General features: G+C 39.3%; 2 protein-coding genes across 3 annotated transcripts; both read right to left on the bottom strand.

Moving 5' to 3' along the window:
• Window positions 1–796: 796 nt before the first annotated feature.
• On the bottom strand, window positions 797–4227 carry LOC122723532 (E3 ubiquitin-protein ligase RZFP34). The gene is made up of 12 exons (XM_043955974.1): window positions 3841–4227; window positions 3627–3714; window positions 3460–3519; window positions 2701–2733; window positions 2524–2601; window positions 2383–2426; window positions 2106–2146; window positions 1903–1985; window positions 1719–1810; window positions 1508–1577; window positions 1368–1409; window positions 797–1287 (listed from the first exon to the last, which is right to left on the bottom strand). Exons 1-12 carry the CDS (start codon window positions 3891–3893, stop codon window positions 1132–1134), a joined length of 840 nt encoding a protein of 279 aa, XP_043811909.1. The 5' UTR covers window positions 3894–4227; the 3' UTR covers window positions 797–1131.
• A 1172-nt stretch (window positions 4228–5399) lies between these two features.
• On the bottom strand, window positions 5400–10523 carry LOC110613556. 2 transcript variants are annotated; one of them, XM_021754751.2, is made up of 15 exons: window positions 10258–10523; window positions 9906–10135; window positions 9460–9550; window positions 9133–9389; window positions 8814–8901; window positions 8191–8660; window positions 7586–7983; window positions 7257–7445; window positions 7015–7102; window positions 6819–6878; window positions 6682–6714; window positions 6119–6196; window positions 5998–6041; window positions 5799–5839; window positions 5400–5694 (listed from the first exon to the last, which is right to left on the bottom strand). In XM_021754751.2, the coding sequence occupies exons 1-15, from the start codon at window positions 10358–10360 to the stop codon at window positions 5651–5653; spliced, it is 2214 nt and encodes a 737-aa protein (XP_021610443.1). In that variant the 5' UTR covers window positions 10361–10523; the 3' UTR covers window positions 5400–5650. The 2 variants fall into 2 exon arrangements, 1 of the variants encoding a protein (XP_021610443.1); XR_006350462.1 differs by lacking the exon at window positions 5400–5694 and having other exon boundaries at window positions 6119–6214; window positions 6530–6714.
• Between the last annotated feature and the right edge of the window lie 11608 nt (window positions 10524–22131).

Raw genomic sequence — 22131 nt, 5'->3', positions numbered from 1 at the left:
TCTCTTTTATATTTTTAGTAGAAAATTAGAGTTAACGGAGAGTGATATAACTTGAGAGCTGAATTGACCGTTCTTTTAGATGAAGTGGTAATATATCCAAAATGGAAAGTGATGACTGTTGGGTCACTGGTACTCAAACCGTAGTTGAACCCTTGCAGAAGAGTTAGACTCAAAACCTATTAGAGTTTACTACGCAAATTGGCTCATTAATACGCAACCTAATCCACAATCAAGCATGTCGGACTAACCGAGACCTTGCTCATCAAAGAGGAGTCCAACTCATTTGACGTGATGAGAGACTAGTGGAGCAAGTTCAGCTATGCCACAAGTAAGAGCGCCGAAAGAAAATTAAATGGTCGTCTGACGATGGTGAAAAGACATGTACGCCCATACGTATGGCTCTGTTTGATAGTGACAGGTGGTATTGTAACAGAATGACAGTTATGCGTTACTAAAAGATAAGAGAAAAAGAAATAAAAGAGGAGTGTGTGAAACGTTTAAAAAAACTCACTCACACACACCAAAACTTTATGTTCTTCTGAGGATAAATTATACATAATTTATGGCATCAAAACTTCAATTCGTTTCCATTATGTGTTGATTAAAAATTTAATAATTTTTTTCAATGATATTATAACTTATTTTACATGCTGCAGTTGACATCGTTACAAAATCTTCTCAATTTCTTAGATAGTGAGAGATCATTACTACAAAATTAGAAAAACTAATGTATACTCAACCACAACTTCAGTTCTCATATGCTACTATACAAGTATGAACTTAAGACAATGTTACAAAAAAATTAAAAATAATTGACATCCTACAAGTACATTAAACTTCAATATACTAAAACTTCTTCATTCAGAAGATAGTCTACTTCATTTCCTTTAATTATAGAGATGCAGAAGAAAAAAAGAGAGGAAAATCTACTACATAAATTTGAAGTAAAGAGGTTCTTGTTGGTTAGTAACCTCATGTTGGAACATTAAACCAAGTTTTCATCGGCAAAAATCAATCTGCACAAGTTGGCTTTGACTGCAAATTTGATGCATCTTGAACATTTAGCTCGTAGCCAAGAGCAGACGGATGAATGCAGGAGGATTTGAATGCCTTTTGTAGTTAAACCAACAGTCATCTCACCATTTCAGCCATGCCTGACGAGCAAGATCCGCCTGCGCCTCCTTGTGTCTGTCGGGTATTGTAGGACTTGCAGCTTAGACATTTATGCGCCACTATATGGAATCTTACGTGGGAGTTTGCACCACAATCATTGCAGAGAATCCACACCTGTTTGCATACATTGTCAGTTAATTTGTAATAATCATCAATTACTAAAAGGATTATATGCATTAAGCTCAACCACTTGCCATTTTATTTTGGTAAATATCAGGCATTGGAGTTGCAGCAATCTGCAATGAAGTTTTGTACAAAACAATGTTAGAACATGCACATTAGAACACGAATTGAAAACGATAAGACGAACATGCAGTATAAATATTTAAAACACCTCTTGATCAAGCTTTCTCCATAATCTGGACATGTCACAGATGGACTTGGAGCACACTGGGCATGAGTACCTGCAAAGTTGAGTAATTCACGTATCAATCCATTGGGACAAAAAAAAATAAAGAAAAAAGAACGCAAAATCTATGTGATAAAAATCTATCAACCTGAATTTATGTGCGAAAATAAGTACGAGAAAGACGCATAGTTCTTACCTGTAATGCTGTTCCATCTCTCTCACACATTCCAAATGTATCGTATGTCCACAAGGCAACACAGTTATATCTTTCATAGTGTCAAACAGAAACTGCAGATTGGAAAAGAATGCATTAAATATCAAGAAATTTTGTCAAGATTTTCAATAAAATTTATTTGATTTCGTTTAGTGATTTTGCTTACCTCAAAGCAAACAGGGCAATTGTGGTGCATTGCTCTTTCCACGCAACGGTGGGCATCTTTCATTAACTTTGAATAGCAACATCCTGAAAAAAGAAATCACTTACGTCCTGAAAAATCGGTTCAAATTACTTGAGAGAAACAGAACAAATGAATTGCAACCTCTGCTTTTTCTTTAAATTGCTTGTTAGCTTATGTCAACTTACCACATTGTTTACAATGGAAGAAATTTTCCTGACCACCAGTTCTGCAAAAGCATATACAATGTATGAATTCAGAGGAGAAATTCACGCGGGGACAGAACAGATACAGAATGAAGTAATCATTAGACCTCGAAATTACTCATGATTTGATAAATTTACAAATTGCATAATTTAGTGCATAATGCTATAGCAATTACAAAAGAAAGAATATAATATGGCAATAAAAAGAAAAAAGCAAGAGAAAATATTTAAGTCAGAGACATAAATCTAAGAATCTTGCCTGCATATGCCACATTCATCACAGTGGTATTGATTCTTTGCGATCTGGATGCACCGATCAGTTTATTTATCAGCAAAATTGTCCAATTTAGCAAAATATAACTCAGATAGATAACCACTGAGAAGTAAAGAAGAAAATTACATCATCATCGAAGAATTTGCACTTTGCACAGAAGTACTTCCCCATACAAACTCCACAATTTATGCAATTCTGCTGAACCTGATTAAGACAAGACAAGAATCTTAAGAACCTCATCTTTCAATGAAAATTATCTGAATTGTCAAAATGTCTTAGACTTCTGATGTTGAAACCACTTACATCTTGTTCTGTGCCACAGACGGAGCATATGACCTGAAAATCAAATGAAGTGGGTGAGATACAATTAGAGAAGAACATGCCCCGGAGAACAATCAAAAGGGCAAAATGACCATCATAATCAGACATTAACTGACAACATATTTTCGAATCCGCTAAATAAACATCTAATGAATGTCTGATATGGACAAATGATGCCTTTTGTCTCAAAACATTGCACTTCATTCAAGGATAAAATATATCTCAAGAGGCCTAACAGGACATTTTCTGAGTGATTCCAAATTCGATCCGAATGTTATCCTGCTCGCTTTCTCCATAGAATTGTCTACTTAACTAAAGAAATAAACTAGATTCTTGAGACCACAACCAGTTGCAAAAGCTCACCTACTTTTTTGAGATAAAATGGATATCCAAAGAGAAAATATCTCAAAAAGTGGAAGATTCAATTCAACAAAGCAAAAGCCCACATATAGTTTTTTTTTTTTCTTTTGGTCATATCTGGAATTTAGAAATGCCTAAAAACATGGGTACTATGCTAAGCAATGCTCCCTTTTTTATGACAAACCAAGTTCTTAGAACCTTCTGTTCAAAATTTTCAATCATCAAGACCATTGGCTACAGTTTCATCCATCTCTTGCACATAAAAATTTTTTTAAAGAATCCTAAAATTTTCTACATTACAGTAGACTTGAGAGTCAGACCCTCATCAAATTTAAAATTCAGAAAATTCATTGAAGTAGAAATGAATAAGAAAAAGCAAACCTTAGTAACATCATGACGTGGAATATCATGTCGATCCAGAGGATTAGTTTCCAAGGAGTTCTATTAAATACAAAATATTAAATAAATAAATTAGTAAATATATCAGATTAGAAAAATCTTCCAGAGAATAATCTTGAAAAAGGGAAAGGTCAAATAATTCATTGTACCTTAGCTTCATTATGACAATGTCTGCAATCAAATACCTCATTGCAACAAGGTGCTCTGATCTTGCATTTTCTCCTGTAATGGGAACACCTAAATCCACCACCAACAAAAAAAAAAACCCAAAACCCAAAAATTTTTCAACCCCAGATTGAAAAATCTATCAAAAATCAATAAAAACAGATGAAATTTAAGAAATCTAAACAAAATAAAACATACCCATAATTCCCAGATTCAGTAAAGTTGGATTGTGCCTCAAACTCAGTACTCATTTTCAAATTCCGACAATTTCTACTTCAGACAAAACCCAATCAATAGAAATCCCAGAATGAAGCACAAACCCAGGAATTAATGAGCCAAAAGATGGTGATACAGGGATGGAGGAGACACAGAAATGGAAAATATATACATGAGAAAGAAGGGAGAGTCAGCAACACGGAGGAGAAGGTTGTCTTATCCGAGAATTAATGAGGAACGTGGGTTTTAATGGATATAGAGAATTGAAAGCTTTATTCTAGTGATAAAAAAGGTTATATATCTTTTTAGAATCTGTGAGCCAAGAGTGAGTTGTAAGAATCTCAAATCTTCTTCCCATAATTTTATATAAAATTTCTTTTTTTTTAGTGTTAATTCACTAATTCTACCGTAAGTGAGATGCTGCTGCTAGAATTTCGCCAAACCGCTGGCGACCATAGGTTTGTCCGTCATTTTAGAAGATCTTTTTTTCTAAATTTTGTTATTATTAATATATTGGATTAGGATCTGAGTAGTTGCTGAGTAGGCTTGGGGTCCACTACTTTCACCAGTAGCAAGCGTTTTTTCTTGCTTGTCCGAGTGTGGCCCAACAGTAGTGGTGGGTCTCTCTATAGCCCAGTGAACACATGGCAGTTGTTTAGTGGTTAGAATTGAAATGAGAGTATATTAATGAGTATCTTTGTCTTTTTTTTTGTTTATCCACAGTTTAGTGTTGGTCTAAGAATTAATTTGAAAGAGATGTAATGCTTATCAATTGCACAGCAAAATATCTGAGAATGCTGTCATTTTCTGATAGAGATAAAGCACAAAAAGAAACCCCACTTGCTTCCATTGCTTCTCTTCACCAACACATTTGCTCTCTTGCAAAATCACCTTATAGCCCATTTGCTCTCTTCAGTAATTTCTCCTCTCAAACAGACATTACGATAATATTATATAGACAATTTTGTTTGAAATAATAAATTAATGAAAATTGAATACAGGTACTGTCATTTACTACTATTACTAAAATAATTTTGATCGATTTCAATATTTAATAAATTTTTTATTTTTTACATATTATTTTTAGTATTTTAAAATTTAATTAAAATATTTTAATATGATCTAAATAACCAAAAATTTTAAAATTAAAAATTAAACCGAAGCGAAATGAATAAAAAACTTAATCGAATTTTTAAATTAGTTTGATTCAATCGGTTTTTTCGATTTGAACCAAATACTGCCCACCTCTATCACCATCGTTGAAATGAGTGGTTCGACACGCTTGTAAAATTTTATGGTAAGAATAAACTAGTAAAATTTTCAAATATTATAACTCAGCAAGTAAAATTTGATTTTTTTTTTTATCTTATTTATCCCTTTAATTCAAACCCTAAAATAACTTAATTCTTATATTTTATCTGATGCCTCATGCTCACACTGCTATATTACAGGGATTGAGTTATTCCATGTAATGATATACACTCGCCTTTGTATTACTGGGACTAAATTATTCAGAATTTGACAATTGAGAGGGAGTAAAATGACTTTTTGTAAAAAGATTTGGGGCAAATTGTAAATTTGCTATTTAAATAGTTTTGAGTGCTTGGTTTTACAACCCAACCATGTAGACAAATTGTAATTAACAGTAATTTTTTTGCAGAAAGGAAACCAAATATTCCTTCATTTGCTCCTATTATTGACACCTCTGGCTATGGATCAATCCATAGCCAATTGCAGCAAGCAATCTCTTTGCTAATAACAGTCACCACAAACCTTGAACAGATAGTAAAGCTCAATCTTGGTGGACATCTTCCATTAATTTTGGATAGCAAGATCCTGCAGGAGAAACATGATTTACATTTTTCATAAGAAAGAAAATTTTTGGGTTTTTTTTTTCACTTTTCAATTAGGCTGTGAATGCAATTTTTTTCCCCACTCACCACATTTCTTACAATGGGAGTAATTTTCCCTTCCTCTGTCTCTGTAAAAACAATCATGAAACAAATGAATGAGTTCTGGGTAATTCCGACAGCAAAAAGATTCTGAAGAAGCCATCAGACATCACAACTTACCAACAATATTTTATGGAACTACACTGGAAATGAACTGAGAAAAAGAGAAATGTTTTTAGCATCTTACCTGCAAATTCTGCATTCGTTACAATGGTATGGATTCTTTGAAACCTGAAAGCAGCATTCTCTGTTAAACTAAACAGACAAGTCAGGAAGATAATCACCGAGAAGCAAAGAACAAACATTACATTATCGTCGAAGAATATGCACTTGGCACAGAAGTACTTCCCCATGCAAACTCCACAACTCACACAATTCTGCTGAACCTGATTGAATACATCACAACAATTTTAACTAATTTTTCAAACGAACTTTCTGAGGTTATTAGCAACATGGAAGTGATCATAAAATAAAACCATGGAGCTAATCAGTCCATGGTAACCTCTTCGGTTTCTGTAACAAAACAGAAGTTGATATTTCCATGGCAACAAAGAGGGATTTTGTTGTAACATAATAAAGATGAATGAGCTGGAAGTAGGAAAGAAAAAACTGCAGTAACTAAAAACAAAAGATGGAAAAACTCTCATCATTTATTATGAAAAAACATTGGGGATGGTGTTCCTGATGATAGAGCTGGGAATAAAAACTTATTGTTTCCATATAAAGAGCAATGCAGCACAGAAAAGAAATCAACTTGCACTTAGCAATATTTTGTTAACCTATTTTAAACCCGGCTTTATAATACTTAGATATTGATTTGTCAAATATCTTTGACTTGCATCCTATTGTAGTTTAGGTTGAATATACTTACATCTTGTTCTGTGTGACAACGGGTACAAATGACCTGAAAGACACATAAACTCATCATAATTGCTCCATTATATATCTCCCTTTCAAATTTAGATTTTAAAAATGGTTAGCCGATACAGAAAATGCACACAGTCGAACCTTTATCACTTCATGGCTTGGAATGTTGTGTTGATCATGAGAACTGGTTTCCACCGAGTTCTGTCAATAGAATTATCAGCTTAAAAATATTAGTAACATTATACCAAGAATATAGAGAACTATTTACAAGAGAAAACAAACTCCCAAGAAGGAGAAAGGAAGGGGAAGGAGGAGAAAAGAATTTTAATTGTTGTACCTTAGCTTCATTATGGCAATGCACACAGTCAAAGATCTCATTACAACAAGGTGCTCTAATTTTGCATCTCCTTCTATAATGCGAGCAACTAAATCCAACAAGAAAAATTCATAACAGAAACACCAGAAATCCATCAGTAAACAAATAAAAGCCAAATAACTAGCTTGTATGATATCAGGAGATATCAACAAAATAAATCAATTTGAGTAAACTCCAAGCTCCCAAAATAAAATGATGCGTACCCAATATGGCCAGATCCCAATTCCCTGGCATCCGCAAATGCATCTTCACTAGCATGTGTTGGGGCCTCACTTGTAGTCTCCATTGTCTTGGAAGTTTGATCATCCTTCTCCATCTTCCTGCTTGACCCGCTACGTTGGGGCTCAAGTTTACCCATTTCTAAATCTTGACAATTTAGCTCCTCCATTTTCCTTCATATTCAGAACACATGAACATGAATCAAATAATGATAATCACGATTCACCAAATATTTCCAACTGTGAGATTAAAAGCAACTAATTTTAAACTGAAAAAAACTGCTATTTCATTTAATTGGCTCATTGAAATGTACCTGATTAACTTTGAAATGAGCACACACAATAGGAAGATGCAGGGTAGAAGGGTCATTTTGATGGGATTATCTGAATGTCGAAGAGCACATATATACTGCACTGTTGAGAAAATGCACTGCCAGACTGCACTTGTAAATCCAAAACATTGAACAACCATGAAAAGTTCACTAGTTGGGGAACCATTTGTTGAGTGACTACAAAAGCATGGGGAACAACCCCTCCTTTCCATTTTGATAAGTCCTTCTCTTCGAGCTGAGTCGAACAGATCAAACATACAAAGAAGTAAAGCTACAAACGATAGTACCATGCTTGCCTTAAGATGACCCATTTGGTCTAGAACAGCCGAGACACCCTCTAGAAATAAGCTAGCGAGTATAAAAAGCCACCCTGCTTTTTCCTGTACAAAGGATGTTACAACAAAGATATTTTAAACAATTATGACAAGGAATTTCATAATTGATAAAGAACAACTGTACATTTTACTAGGCTTTGTCCTGTCCTCTTGCAGTATTGTTCATTTTAGGCCATTGGGTGGAGCCATGTCATTTGATCTTTGGAATTGTGAATGGTATCCTTTTATTTTGTTTATTGATCAAGTTCTTACAGTTGTGGGTGTGCTCTTTCCAATTTCCGAATCAAGTTTGGTGTGAGCATCTGGTGAGCTAACCAAACTTTGGTTCTGGTCCCTGCCATCATTGGAGTCCTGAACACAAATTGTTTGGATAATTTCTTGTTGCTGCTCAGCAAGTTGAAGAGGTGTAGAGCTAACCAAACTTTGGTTCTGGTCCCTGCCATCATTGGAGTCCTGAACACAAATTATTTGGATAATTTCTTGTTGCTGCTCAGCAAGTTGAAGAGCTGTAGATGGCACAATTTCTTGCTTGTGATCTTGCTTTCGAAATGAATATTGGCTTGTACTTTTCACCACTTCTGCCTCCTTTTGTATCACTATTTTCCTCTCCTCTACAAGTTTCTTCAATCTCTTTTTCATGGTTTCAGTTAAGGTATTCACATCAATGGTTGCTTTGACAGTTACAGTTTCCTTCTCCTTGTTAATTCTCACCTCCTGTACCCCTGTAATGGTCAATGACATTTTGCCCATTACGAATTTTGGTTATCCTTAAGCACTCATTCAAAGGCTAATTTAACGAGTAAACAAATTTGAAACTCTGACCAACAAGTAGAATGCATGACTAGAGTAAACGTGTAGAAAGATGATTTTGTTACCTCTAATTTTACGGATAATTTTCCGAATTCTCCCTATGCATCCATCACAGTGGAGTGGCACCTTGAAAACTGCCATTATTGCTGGAGCCTAAAGGTATAGAATTTATAGACGAACACGCATGTATCAGAACACAACACAGATGCTTTGATGGTATTATCATTTGGAAGCTTACTAAAGATAGAAAGTAAATGACAAGCAAAACACATTCAGTTAAGGAAAACTGTAAGAAATATCACTAGTAGAAAAAAGAACAAAGAAACTCATATTAACTATGCAAAATTCAGAATTCTCGAGGGAGAAAGGTTACTGTAAGAGTACTTCTATTGGTTTCAACTCCAATAAGCTCCCTTTCATTTCAGTATCACGATTCCCATTCTCTTGTGCACTTCCTTTCTTCTTCTTTCTGTCATCATTGCCAGTCCCGCTATCTTTATCGCCGCCATTGCTGTATTTCTCTTTCTTAGGCGACAAGATCTGAACAGGTCTATTCAGTTTCTCCAACAACACCTTCACATCCATGGTCCCTTTGACCGTTATCGTTTCATTCTCTTCATCTAGTGCCATCTCTTGCACACCTGCAATGAATGCTGTTAAGGACCAAACTTCCATAGATAAAATGAAAGTGGTGAGTTATGAGAACATTACCCTTTGTCTCCTGGACTATCTTGCGAATCTTTGGGCGACATCCCTGACAGTAATGTCCTAACTTGAGAACTACTACTGTTGTCTCCAAAGCCTGCCCCAGTAACAATTATAAATAAATCATTAACTATCTATAATTAACAAATAAACAACTTGAGCTCTGAAAACACCCAAATAGAATCTATATGAATCAATCCTAGCAATCATGTATTTGCAAACAAGAGAATTGGCTAATGGAACTCAATTGATTTCAATTCTTGCATTTTTAGAGTTTCCAAACAACCTGAAAGAGTTAATGTTTATCTCCAAGCCATTGAACGTAATTAAAAATTTAAAACCACACCATACAAATTGGGCAGATGCAGATTTTGGTACCCATGTCTTCAGAGCAATGCTCCATGTTTGACACTATCACCACACATGAAATTAAGCTATTAAAAAATGGGTACCTGTTTCGGTTGTTTCTTATCAACGTCTGAGTTTTCCTCACGAATAGTTTTCTTGTCTTCCTTGTTCTTGTCAGCAATGGCGCCATTATCATCTATCTTGTGATGAGAAGAGACAACATCGACCTTCTTATTGGTCTTGCGGCTTAGCTCTTCTTGAATCTGCGAAGGATCCACCTCACCTTCCACTGTCAACTTGTTCGAATCTATGTCTACCGTCACATTTTCTACACCTGATACATGTAATTAAAACCCAAAAAACAAAACATATAATTTAGTTCAATTTGCAAAGTTACTGATCTAGCTCTGCCCATCTACGTACATATAATTATGTGCATGAAAATAACTAAATTACCTTTGAGGCGTCGAGCACATTCCACAACTTTAGAAGCGCAGCTCTCGCAATGCATCCCGACTTCCAAAACGACAACGGAAGAGGGATTGTTGGCCACCTCCATTAGTATTCAACAACGGTGAGAAAAAGGGTATGTCTGAATTTCACGAGAGAAAGGAAAGAAGAAATTGATGAGTTGGGTTTTGATCAGTGTAAGATTTTAAATAGTAAATTGATTCCTCCATTAAAGCAAGTAGAAGAAGACCAGAACACTCACAAGTCAACAAAAAGTAAAATCTTAGACAAAAATATATATATATTATCTTTCTTACGAGTGGCTTCGTGTATGGTTCGAGGCCACGAGTCCAAATATGAAGACACCGTGTTGGCAAAAAGCAGAAATTCAATGGATGGTTTTTACTTTTCTACTTCATTTCCGTCGGCTTCATGCAATCATTTCACAGTGGAAAAGGATCTAGTGCAGTCACGCTCAGATATGTACACAAATTTGCACCATTAGAATTCAAGGGATTGTTCATTTGGCTGTTGAAATGTATATGTGCAGGTGAAATATGCATATGGAAGCACTGCCTTGTGGATGTCTACTGGCTATGGCCGACTCTGTCCAAAGCCAATTAAGACACGGTAGCCAAGTACAAAAGACCACTTTACTGGGAGATGGTAGTGCTGCTTTATGATTGGCTCTCTAAAGGAAAAGTAACATTGTTATAATATTCCATTCAAAAAGCACACTTATTTCATCCTCTAATTATAATAAAAGTTTTTTACTATTTATTAAAGCTATATTAAACTTATTAAACTTAATTAGTTTGCTTAGCCTATTTAATTCAATAATTAAAGCTATATTATTATCGTTGTTAAAGTCAAATATAATGGCTAATAAATAAATATAATTCCTTCATTTGGAATAAAATTTATTTTAATAATTTAATTCAATTAATTTTTTATAATAATAAATAATTTTTATTTAAAAAATTGAAATTGTATGATTTTTATAAAATTTTATTTGTATTTTTTTTATAAAATAAATTATTTCAAATTAAGAGATATATTAATTTTTTGGTTAATATATTAATCAAATGATGGTGCACTATGTTGGGAATACAATAATAAATATTTGATGGGATTTTAATGTTTGTAAAGTATTATCCTGATTTTAATAAGTCCAAATTAACTACAAGTAGAAAAATATAATTTAATTTCCCTTCACTTGTATATATTTTAAATGTTAAAATAATTTGTATATAAATCCTGACTCCATTTTCATGGACCACACAATTCAGCGTGCATAAACTCAAAAAATTCGGTTACTCTTATAGACTTCTCATAGGAAATAATGTTTTATACTGTTTTCGATAAATACATTCTTCAAATAAATTTACGAACTCTATTTTAAGTAATCTAAAAAATTTATTTATTTTTTACTCAACATCGAAAAATACTTTATATACAGATACTCGTACTGTAAATGACATGGATTCACTACTCTCTTTGACAACAAAATAATTATCAACATTAGAGATTTCAAGAGGAAACAATTTATTTTTAGACATGAAAACAATGAATATAATATTATATGAGTTTTTATCTCTAATTTTACATAATTTATCATCAAATAAAATATAATATCCACAATCCATGAGTTATCCAATACTCAACAAATCTTGTATTAAACTTGTAACGAAATAGATATTGTGCATAAGCTTTACATTACCGTTGTTATTTTTAATTGCTACGGTGCATTTGCCTTCAACTTGCATTTATTTATCATCATCAAACATTACTGTCAACTTGTATGACTCATCAAACTCTTTGAACAATGACTATATACCGGTTATATAATTAGAGTATCCACTATCTAAAAACTAAATATTACCTAATGTTATTCTGCTGTCTTCATAAGCCATGAAGAGTTTGGTCTCCTCTTCCTCTTTTGCATAATTAGCTTATTAATTTTATTTCTAACAATTTGCTTTTATATGCCCATATTTTTTGCAGTAATAGTATTGAATAATGCTTTTTCTAGTTCCCTAATTCTCTATTCTTTGGTTATACTGCTCATTTCTTTGCCCATCGCCTCTACCACGATCGTTTTTGTCATGACTTCCTCTATCTCTATATCCTCCTTTTCCACATCTTTTGCTAGCTGCTTTACCTTTTACATAAAAGACTTTCTCTTCATTCTTTTCATCTGATTTGCATAATCTTGCTTCGTAAGATTGCAAGGATCCCATCAATTCATCAAATGAGTATGTGGCCAAATCTTTAGACTCTTCAATGGCTGCCACAACATGATCAAACTTTAGGGTTAAACTCCTTAACACCTTTGCAATAATAGTTTGATTCGAGATTTCTTCTCTATAAGACCTCATTTGATTAACAATTGCAGCTACTTTTGAGAGAAAATCTTACACTGTCTCTCTACTCTTCATTTGTAATGTTTTAAAATCATGACGAGAGGATTGAAGTTTAATCGTGATTAACTTAGAAGCGCCTTGGTACGCCATCTGCAAGATCGTCCAAACATTTTTAGTAGTAGTTGTTGTTGCAATTTTTGAAAAAACTGACTCGTGCATAGCTTACTGAATAAAGAATAATGCTTTAGAATCTTTCTTTTTATTTTCCTTCAATCTGGTCTCTTCATCTGGGTTAGGATACCCTTTCTCAACCAAATCCCACAAATCTTTAGACTTAAACAGAGTTTTAAGTCTTGATACTCCAAAATTCAAAGTTTTCACCTTTGAAAATAGGAATTATCGGTTGAGAAATATCCACAACATTGCCTTTTAATGCCATGAGTTAACGTCCAATGTTCTGAACAAATCTGGCTCTAATACCACTTTTATTGGGGAAAGGAGATTGACAATCGCAGAAAACAGAGGATAAATGTAACGACCCGAAAATCGGACCGCTACCGGCGCTAGGATCCAGATCGGCTTAAGGCCGCCGGGACCCGTAACAAGCCTGACATATAACCTGTTAAATCCCATACATGATCATACATACTCATAAACCTGTAAACTTTTCCTTTCCATAAACCAAGCTCAACCTGTGCATACTCATAACATAACATAAACCACACACTGGAGCCCTCATCAAATGCTCCAATGGGGTATCATAACATACATGAATTAAGCTTGGTTGAACATAAACATCATAAAATATTCTATAGATCATGTATCAAAAGGGATTACTATACAAACTCGGTCAAGCACAATTTCTAAACCTCAATACATCATCATTACATATCATAACTGTATAAGACATTACATCACAATTTAATCATGTCCACTGCTAGCTATTACATAACCAAAACTTTACTCTATCCGACTTTCTGCTCTATCCTGTACCTGCAAGCCTGGGGGTAAAAGGGAGAGGAGTGAGCTAAAAGCCCAGTGAGCTAAAAGCCCAGTGAGTAGAACCATAAAAACATAATAACAAACATGCTCCAATGAAATGCATCATAATACAGACAATTCACATACGGGTTGGGTGAACTTGTCTCCAAATAGTCCCAGCATCATTTGTGCCAGGCCGTAGCATGGGGTCCTGGTCTTCCTGTCATATCATACATTACTTACCATTGCCCCAGGGCCTCCTCTGGGCTCCTGGTCTTCGAGTCCCATATCCGTGCCAGGCCGTAGAATGGGGTCCTGGTCTTTCATTTCCGTGCCAGGCCGTAGAATGGGGTCTTGGTATTCCCTCAGGGACTAATTGGGTCATCCAACATTCACCCACATCAACAATAAAGAATGCAATGCAACATGTTCGTGAAATCTAATGCAATCATCCTATTGCATACTCATGATGCATGAAACATGATAAACATTTAATTTCTCAATTTAAAAGATTTAGTTTAGTTCCACTCACCTCTGGCTGACTCTGACAACACCGAAGTAGCTGAACTCACTGCTGGGGTCATCGGTTCCTCGGGTCCGAACCTACACAGGTGGACTCAAATGAGGGACCAAACATACTAGAACATGACTCTAAAATATTCCCCAAAAACCCCCTTAAAACACCTCAAAACATCATGGAAAAACATGCAAAGGAGGGCTGCACAGGGCACTTTCGGCGGCACCTTCGGCGGCCGAAAGTCCCTCCAGAGCCGAAAGTCAGGCAGGTTCGGCGGCACCTTCGGCGTCCGAAAGTGCCCTCCAGAGACGAAAGTCTCTTTTCGGGGGCAGGCTTCGGCAGCCGAAAGGCTTGCCTCCCAGCCATGTTCGGCGGCCGAAAGTCCTTCGACTGCCGAACCTGGTTTCTGCCAAAGGGCAGAAACTTAAGCTCCTCATGCACCAATGCCTCCCATACCTTCCAAACATGCATTTTTCCTATTCTACAACATGCATACTCAAGCATACAAGTTCCTAAGGGCTTCAACTAACTTAAACCCCATCTACAACACATCAAACATCCACATTGCTCAAAAACATAACATAAACCCATAAACCTAACCATAAGCTAAACATGCATTCTACCCCATAGATCTACTTAAAACTTACTTAAAACATGCCATAAGCTCAAGATCGGCCCTTACCTCTTGAAGATCGAGAGGTGAACGACCCTAGCTCGGAAAATGGGAGAGAGAGAGTTCCTTGAACCTCCAAGCTCCAAAACTTGCTCAAATGCTCAAAACAAGGGTAAAACTAATGAAAATCGAGAAAGATTTGAAGGAAGGAACTCAAAACGGGCGAGGGATGGCGGAGAGCTCACCTTGGCCGAAAATGGGGAGAAAAGCTCGTCCATTTCGGCTAAGGGACCCCTTTATAGGTGGCTGGCCAGGCCACGTTCGAGAGCCGAAAGTGCCTTCGCATGCATGCCATGTTCGGTGGCCAAACCTGGTTTCCCTCACTTATGCTTTCGGGGGCCTAAGGCACACCCAAAACGCATGCATGTTCGGCGGCCGAACTTGAGGTTCAGCGGCCGAACCTGAGTTTTCCTCCAAGGTTGTTTTCATGCAAAAACTCATTTCCTTTTTACTTAAAACCATGAAATACATTAAAACATTTTATGAAAACATGTTCCTACCCTACTAGAGGCTTCCGACATTCGAGATTCCACCGGACGGTAGGAGTTCCGATACCGGAGTCTAGCCGGGTATTACATTCTCCCCCCCTTAAGAACATTCGTCCCCGAATGTTCCTTAACTAACACATGCAAGGCATACAACATAACATACACATAAAACACATAAGAGACTAACCTTAGAAAAGATAAGGGTATTGCTGAAGCATGGACTCCCGTGTCTCCCAGGTGCATTCTTCCATATTGTGGTGGTTCTAAAGGACTTTCACCATCGGAATTTCCTTGTTCCTTAGCTTTCTGATCTGGGTGTCCAAGATCCGTACCGGCTGCTCAACATAGGTGAGATCCTCTTGGATCTCCACATCAGGCTCACTAAAAACCTTGCCCGGATCTGACACAAACTTCCTCAACATTGAAACATGGAAAACCGGATGGATTCTTTCCATTGAAGCAGGTAAATCCAGCTTGTATGACACATTCCCAATCTTTTGCAAGATTTCAAAGGGTCCGATGTACCGTGGAGCCAGCTTACCTTTCTTCCCGAAGCGAACCACTCCTTTCATAGGAGACACCTTGAGCAATACCAGATCCCCCTCCTGAAACTCTACTTGTCTTCTGCGGATATCTGCATAACTCTTATGTCTGCTTGCAGCAGTCTTGATTCTTTCTCTGATTATGGGTACCACCCTGCTGGTGATTTCTACTAGTTCAGGCCCTGCCAAGGCCTTTTCTCCAACTTCTTCCCAGCAAACAAGTGATCTGCACTTCCTCCAATACAAAGCTTCATATGGAGCCATCCCGATGCTAGCATGATGGCTATTATTGTAGGCAAACTCCACCAAAGGTAGATGTTGCCTCCAAGAACCGCCAAAGTCCAGCACACACATTCTGAGCATATCCTCTATTGTCTGGATGGTCCTTTCTGATTGTCCGTCCGTCTGTGGATGGAAAGCAGTGCTAAAATCCAACCTGGTACCCATAGCGTTCTGCAGACTCCGCCAAAATCTGGAGGTGAACTGGGGTCCTCTATCGGACACTATTGAAACAGGAACCCCATGCAGCCTGACGATCTCATCAACATACACCTGCGCCAACTTTTCCATAGAATAGCCACTCCTGACAGGGATGAAGTGAGCAGATTTTGTGAGTCTGTCCACAATCACCCATATGGAGTCCAATCTGTTGGACGTCACCGGTAACCCCACTACGAAGTCCATAGCTATATTCTCCCATTTCCACTCTGGAATAGGTAGCGGGTTAAACATTCCAGCCGGCTTCTGATGTTCTAGCTTCACCCTCTGATACACTTCGCAGGCTGACACAAACTGTGCCACTTCTCTCTTCATAGCTGGCCACCAATAAACCTTCTTCAGATCTTGATACATCTTGGTGGCTCCGGGGTGAATGTTGTATCTTGCATTATGAGCCTCTCTCATAATGTCTCCTTTTAGCCCTACGTCATCTGGTACACACAATCGACTCCCATAGCGGAGGATCCCCTTGTTGTCGAATCTGAACTCACTGTCTTTGCCTGACTGAACAGTCCTGGCAATCTTCACTAACTCTGGGTCCTCATGCTGTTTCTAAGCCACCTGCTCCAGAAACACGGGTGCCACTCTCATCTGAGCAACTAAAGCACATGTACCAGACAACTCCAACTGTAGACCTTCATCAATAAGCTTGTAAAACTCCTTCACCACTGGTCTCCTCTCCGCCGTGATGTGGGATAAACTGCCTAGTGACTTCCGGCTTAGGGCGTCTGCCACAACATTCGCCTTACCCGGATGGTATTGAATCTTGCAATCATAATCACTCAGCAGTTCTACCCACCTTCTCTGTCTCAAGTTCAAATCTCTTTGACTCAGGATGTACTGTAGGCTTTTATGATCTGTGAAGATCTCACATCTAACACCGTAAAGGTAATGCCTCCACATCTTGAGTGCAAAGATAACGGCTGCCATTTCTAGGTCATGTGTGGGGTAATTCAACTCATGCTTCTTTAGCTGCCTAGAAGCATAAGCAATCACCCTTTCATTCTGCATTAGCACACAACCCAGACCCACTCGGGATGCATCACAGAACACTGTGAAGTCCTCATTGCTAGCTGGCAGAGCTAACACTGGTGCTGACGTTAACCTCTTCTTAAGCTCTTCAAAACTCTCTTCGCACTGGTTGGTCCACACAAACTTCTGATTCTTCCTGGTTAACCTGGTCAGAGGAGCTGCAATTTTTGAGAAGTCCTGAACGAACCTCCTGTAGTAACCTGCCAAACCCAAGAAACTTCTGATCTCTGACACTGAAGTGGGTCTAGGCCAGTTAGCCACAGCTTCTACCTTCTTGGGGTCTACTTCTATTCCATTTTCTAACACCACATGCCCCAAGAATGAAATGCTCCTCAGCCAGAACTCACACTTGGAGAACTTGGCATACAAGCTATGCTCCCTCAAGGTCTGTAGAACCAACCTCAGATGATGGGCATGCTCCTCTGCATTCCTGGAATACACCAAGATATCATCTATGAAGACAATAACGAAGTGATCCAGGTACTGGCTAAACACTCTGTTCATGAGATCCATGAATGTTGCAGGGGCGTTGGTTAACCTGAACGGCATCACAAGGAACTCAAAATGCCCATATCTGGTCCTGAAAGCTGTCTTTGGCACATCTTCCTCTCTGATCCTCAGCTGATGATACCCGGACCTCAGATCTATTTTAGAGAAACAACCTGCTCCTGCTAGCTGGTGGAATAGATCATCGATCCTTGGCAAAGGGTATCTGTTCTTGGTAGTGACTTTGTTCAACTGCCTGTAGTCGATACAAAGTCTGAGGGATCCATCCTTCTTTCTCACAAACAAAACTGGAGCACCCCAGGGTGAGGTACTCGGTCGGATGAAGCCCCTGTCTACCAGCTCATGTAACTGCTCCTTCAACTCTTTCAATTCTGCTGGCGCCATCCTATAAGGAGGGATAGAGATCGATCGGGTTCCAGGCATCAGTTCTATCTCGAACTCTATCTCCCTAGCAGGTGGTAAACCTGGCAGCTCATCTGGAAACACATCCAAAAACTCTCTGACCACAGGCACCGAGGCGGGCTCTCTAACCTGACTGCTAAGCTCTCTCACATGAGCCAAATACCCCTGACATCCCCTCCTAAGCAACCTACGAGCCTGAAGAGTTGATATCAGACCTCTAGGTGTACCCCTCCTATCTCCCCTGAAGACGACCTCTGACCCATCATGACTTCTGAACCTGACTACCTTGTCCCTGCAGTCCAAGGTAGCACCATGGGTAGATAACCAGTCCATCCCTAGAATGACGTCAAAATCTGTCAAATCTAGAACCACAAGGTCGGCGGACAAGCATCTTCCTTCAACAAACACAGGACTACACTGGCAGACTGACTCTGCCACTGATGGATCACACTTGGGTCCATTGACCCAGAGAGGACACTCTAACCCAGAGATCATTAGACCCAACCTCTCCACGGCTCTCGGAGCAATAAAAGAATGAGATGCACCAGGGTCCATCAAGGCATACACATCTGAACAACCAATGACTAAGTTACCTGCCACCACGGTGTTAGATGCATCTGCCTCCTGCTGTGTCATTGTGAAGATCCGTGCTGGAGCTGATGGACCTTCACCTCTGAAACCCGCTGAAGAAGAGGCTGCCCCTCTCCCTCTGCCTCTGCCACTGGCCTGAGTCGTGGCTGGAGCTGCTGGCTGCGCTACGCTACCTAAAGCTGTCTGCTGGGACTGTGCCATCGGGACTGCTCTTGGACATTCTCGAGCCATATGCCCCTCCTGACCACATCTAAAACAGGCTGTCGTCCCAAACCGACATACTCCCTTGTGTGGCTTACCACACCTTGCACAAACTGCATTATCCGCACCAGAGCTTGAGCCACTCCCAAATCCCAGACTGGACTTGACTTTGCTCCAGAACTTGTTCTTCTTAGTCTTGGCTTTGCCCCATCTCTTGCTGTCTGAAGCTGCTGCACTCAGGGTAGAGGGATCTAACCTTCCCCTACCCAGGATTTTAGGACCAAAAGACTGTGCCACCGACTGCTTAACTGTCCCCTGAATGATGGCACTGGCCTCTATTTTCCTGGCCATATCTACTATGGCATAGAAGCTCTCCCTGTCCACTGACTGAATCAAGGAGGAATACCTGGAATGAAGTTTCATGACATACCTCCTTGACTTCTTCGAATCTGTATCCAGACTCTGCCCAGCAAAAGGCAACAGCTCCAAGAATCTGTCGGTGTACTCCTCTACACTCATTTCATCTGTCTGCCTCAACTGCTCAAACTCTATCATCTTCAATTCTCTTGAACTGTCAGGGAAAGCCCATCCTGCAAACTCGTTTGCAAACTCCTCCCATGATAAGCTTTCCACCCTCGGGCTCACATAATTCTTAAACCACTCTCGGGCTTTTTTTGCATTTTAATGTGAACCCAGCCATCTGGATGGCTCTACTGTCATCCGCCCCTAACTCCTCTGTAATCACCTTGACCCTTTCAAGATACACAAACGGGTCATCCCCTTTTTCATACTGAGGAGCACCCAACTTCATGTAGTCGGTCATCTTGACCTTGCTCCCTCCAGATGAGCTAGGCTTAGGTACTGGGTTTTCTGGAACTGTGGGTTCTGTTGGTGGAGGAGGAGGTGCGGCATCCCCTGGGGTAGGGTTTGCTGGATTTGGATAGTAGGGTGGAGGCGGGTACATCGGGTACTGTGAGTATGGTGGGTAGTGAGGTGGGTAGGACATGTGTGTGGGATAAGGGGTAAAGCTAGGGTAATCCGACGTACCTCCCATCGAATACCCGGGATGTTGTGAGAAGTGTGGGTAGTGGGGTGGCTGAACAAATCCCGAGGCCTGAGTGCCTCCTTGGGACTCTCCCATACCTTCTTCTGACATGCTAACTCCCAGATTGCCATCCCTCCTCTGCTCTACATCCATATCATCCCCCATGTCCTCTGACATTCCTCCCTGAACTGTTCCCCTCACTGATCTGCTTCTACCCAGATCCAGAGACCTTCTAGGGTCTCTTACTGCTCTTTCTCTGTTAGACCTACTAGACATTGCCCTAGGCAATGCAGGAGGACGGGCGCTCATGCCCTCATCCTCAAGTGGCACTCCAGTCAATCGTGCAGATCGACGAGTTCCTCTCATCCTGTTTTCTGAAAAACAGCACATAACAAACAAACATTAACACCATATGGTTCATGTGGAAACACATGAACCCGCATCACATACATCACATATCATAGCATATTATTAATGCACATGCATATTATCATGGCATTTCACATCATCATACAAGACAGGACTCCACATCCTATCCTAGTGGACATGATCTTTCCTATTGTGCTTGACCTTTTATAACATCTATGAGCCCGACACTCTAGGTCCGACCATATGAACCTAGGGCTCTGATACCACTCTGTAACGACCCGAAAATCGAACCGCTACCTGCGCTAGGATCCAGATCGGCTTAAGGCCGTCGGGACCCGTAGCAAGCCTGACATATAACCTGTGAACCTGTTAAATCTCATACATGATCATACATACTCATAAACCTGTAAACTTTTCCTTTCCATAAACCAAGCTCAACCTGTGCATACTCATAATAGAACATAAAGCACACACTGGAGCCCTCATCAAATGCTCCAATGGGGTATCATAACATACATGAATTAAGCTTGGTTGAACATAAACATCATAAAACATTCTATAGATCATGTATCAAAAGGGATTACTATACAAACTCGGTCAAGCACAATTTCTAAACCTCAATACATTATCATTACATATCATAACTGTATAAGACATTACATCACAATTTAATCATGTCCACTGCTAGCTATTACATAACCAAAACTTTACTCTATCCGACTTCCTGCTCTATCCTGTACCTGCAAGCCTGGGGGTAAAAGAGAGAGGGGTAAGCTAAAAGCCCAGTGAGTAGAACCATAAAAACATAATAACAAACATGCTCCAATGAAATGCATCATAACACAGACAATTCACATACGGGTTGGGTGAACTTGTCTCCAAATAGTCCCAGCATCATTTGTGCCAGGCCGTAGCATGGGGTCCTGGTCTTCCTGTCATATCATACATTACTTACCATTGCCCCAGGGCCTCCTCTGGGCTCCTAGTCTTCGAGTCCCATATCCGTGCCAGGCCATAGAATGGGGTCCTGGTCTTTCATTTCCGAGCCAGGCCGTAGAATGGAGTCATGGTCTTCCCTCAGGGACTAATTGGGTCATCCAACATTCACCCACATCAACAATAAAGAATGCAATGCAACATATTCGTGAAATCTAATGCAATCATCCTATTGCATACTCATGATGCATGAAACATGATAAACATTTAATTTCTCAATTTAAAAGATTTAGTTTAGTTCCACTCACCTCTGGCTGACTCTAACAACACCGAAGCAGCTGAACTCACTGCTGGGGTCCTCGGTTCCTCAGGTTCGAACCTACACAGGTGGACTCAAATGAGGGACCAAACATACTAGAACATGACTCTAAAATATTCTCCAAAAACCCCCTTAAAACACCTCAAAACATCATGAAAAAACATGCAAAGGAGGGCTGCACAGGGCACTTTCAGCGGCACCTTCGACGGCCGAAAGTCCCTCCAGAGCCGAAAGTCAGGCAGGTTCGGCGGCACCTTCGGCGGCCGAAAGTGCCCTCCAGAGACGAAAGTCTCTTTTCGGGGGCAGGCTTCGGCAGCCGAAAGGCTTGCCTCCCAGCCATGTTCGGCGGCCGAAAGTCCTTCGGCTGCCGAACCTGGTTTCTGCCAAAGGGTAGAAACTTCAGCTCCTCATGCACC

The sequence above is a fragment of the Manihot esculenta genome, chromosome 4 (assembly GCF_001659605.2).
Source record: "Manihot esculenta cultivar AM560-2 chromosome 4, M.esculenta_v8, whole genome shotgun sequence".
Classification (NCBI taxonomy): Eukaryota; Viridiplantae; Streptophyta; class Magnoliopsida; order Malpighiales; family Euphorbiaceae; genus Manihot; species Manihot esculenta.
The sequence above is the reverse complement of the archived record's forward strand: the minus strand, read 5'-3'. Positions and strand labels throughout refer to the sequence as shown.

Bases quoted from the DNA above. Each gene is read 5' to 3' on its own strand.
- LOC122723532 (XM_043955974.1), bottom strand. From the start codon at position 3,893: ATGAGTACTGAGTTTGAGGCACAATCCAACTTTACTGAATCTGGGAAT. The intron at 3,520-3,626 runs GTACAATGAATT...TGTATTTAATAG, and splicing joins ATTGTCATAATGAAGCTAAG to AACTCCTTGGAAACTAATCC. The intron at 1,410-1,507 runs GTGTTTTAAATA...ACTTCATTGCAG, and splicing joins GGAGAAAGCTTGATCAAGAG to ATTGCTGCAACTCCAATGCC.
- LOC110613556 (XM_021754751.2), bottom strand. From the start codon at position 10,360: ATGGAGGTGGCCAACAATCCCTCTTCCGTTGTCGTTTTGGAAGTCGGG. The intron at 7,446-7,585 runs GTACATTTCAAT...CTGAATATGAAG, and splicing joins CTCATTTCAAAGTTAATCAG to GAAAATGGAGGAGCTAAATT. The intron at 6,879-7,014 runs GTACAACAATTA...TTCTATTGACAG, and splicing joins ATTGCCATAATGAAGCTAAG to AACTCGGTGGAAACCAGTTC.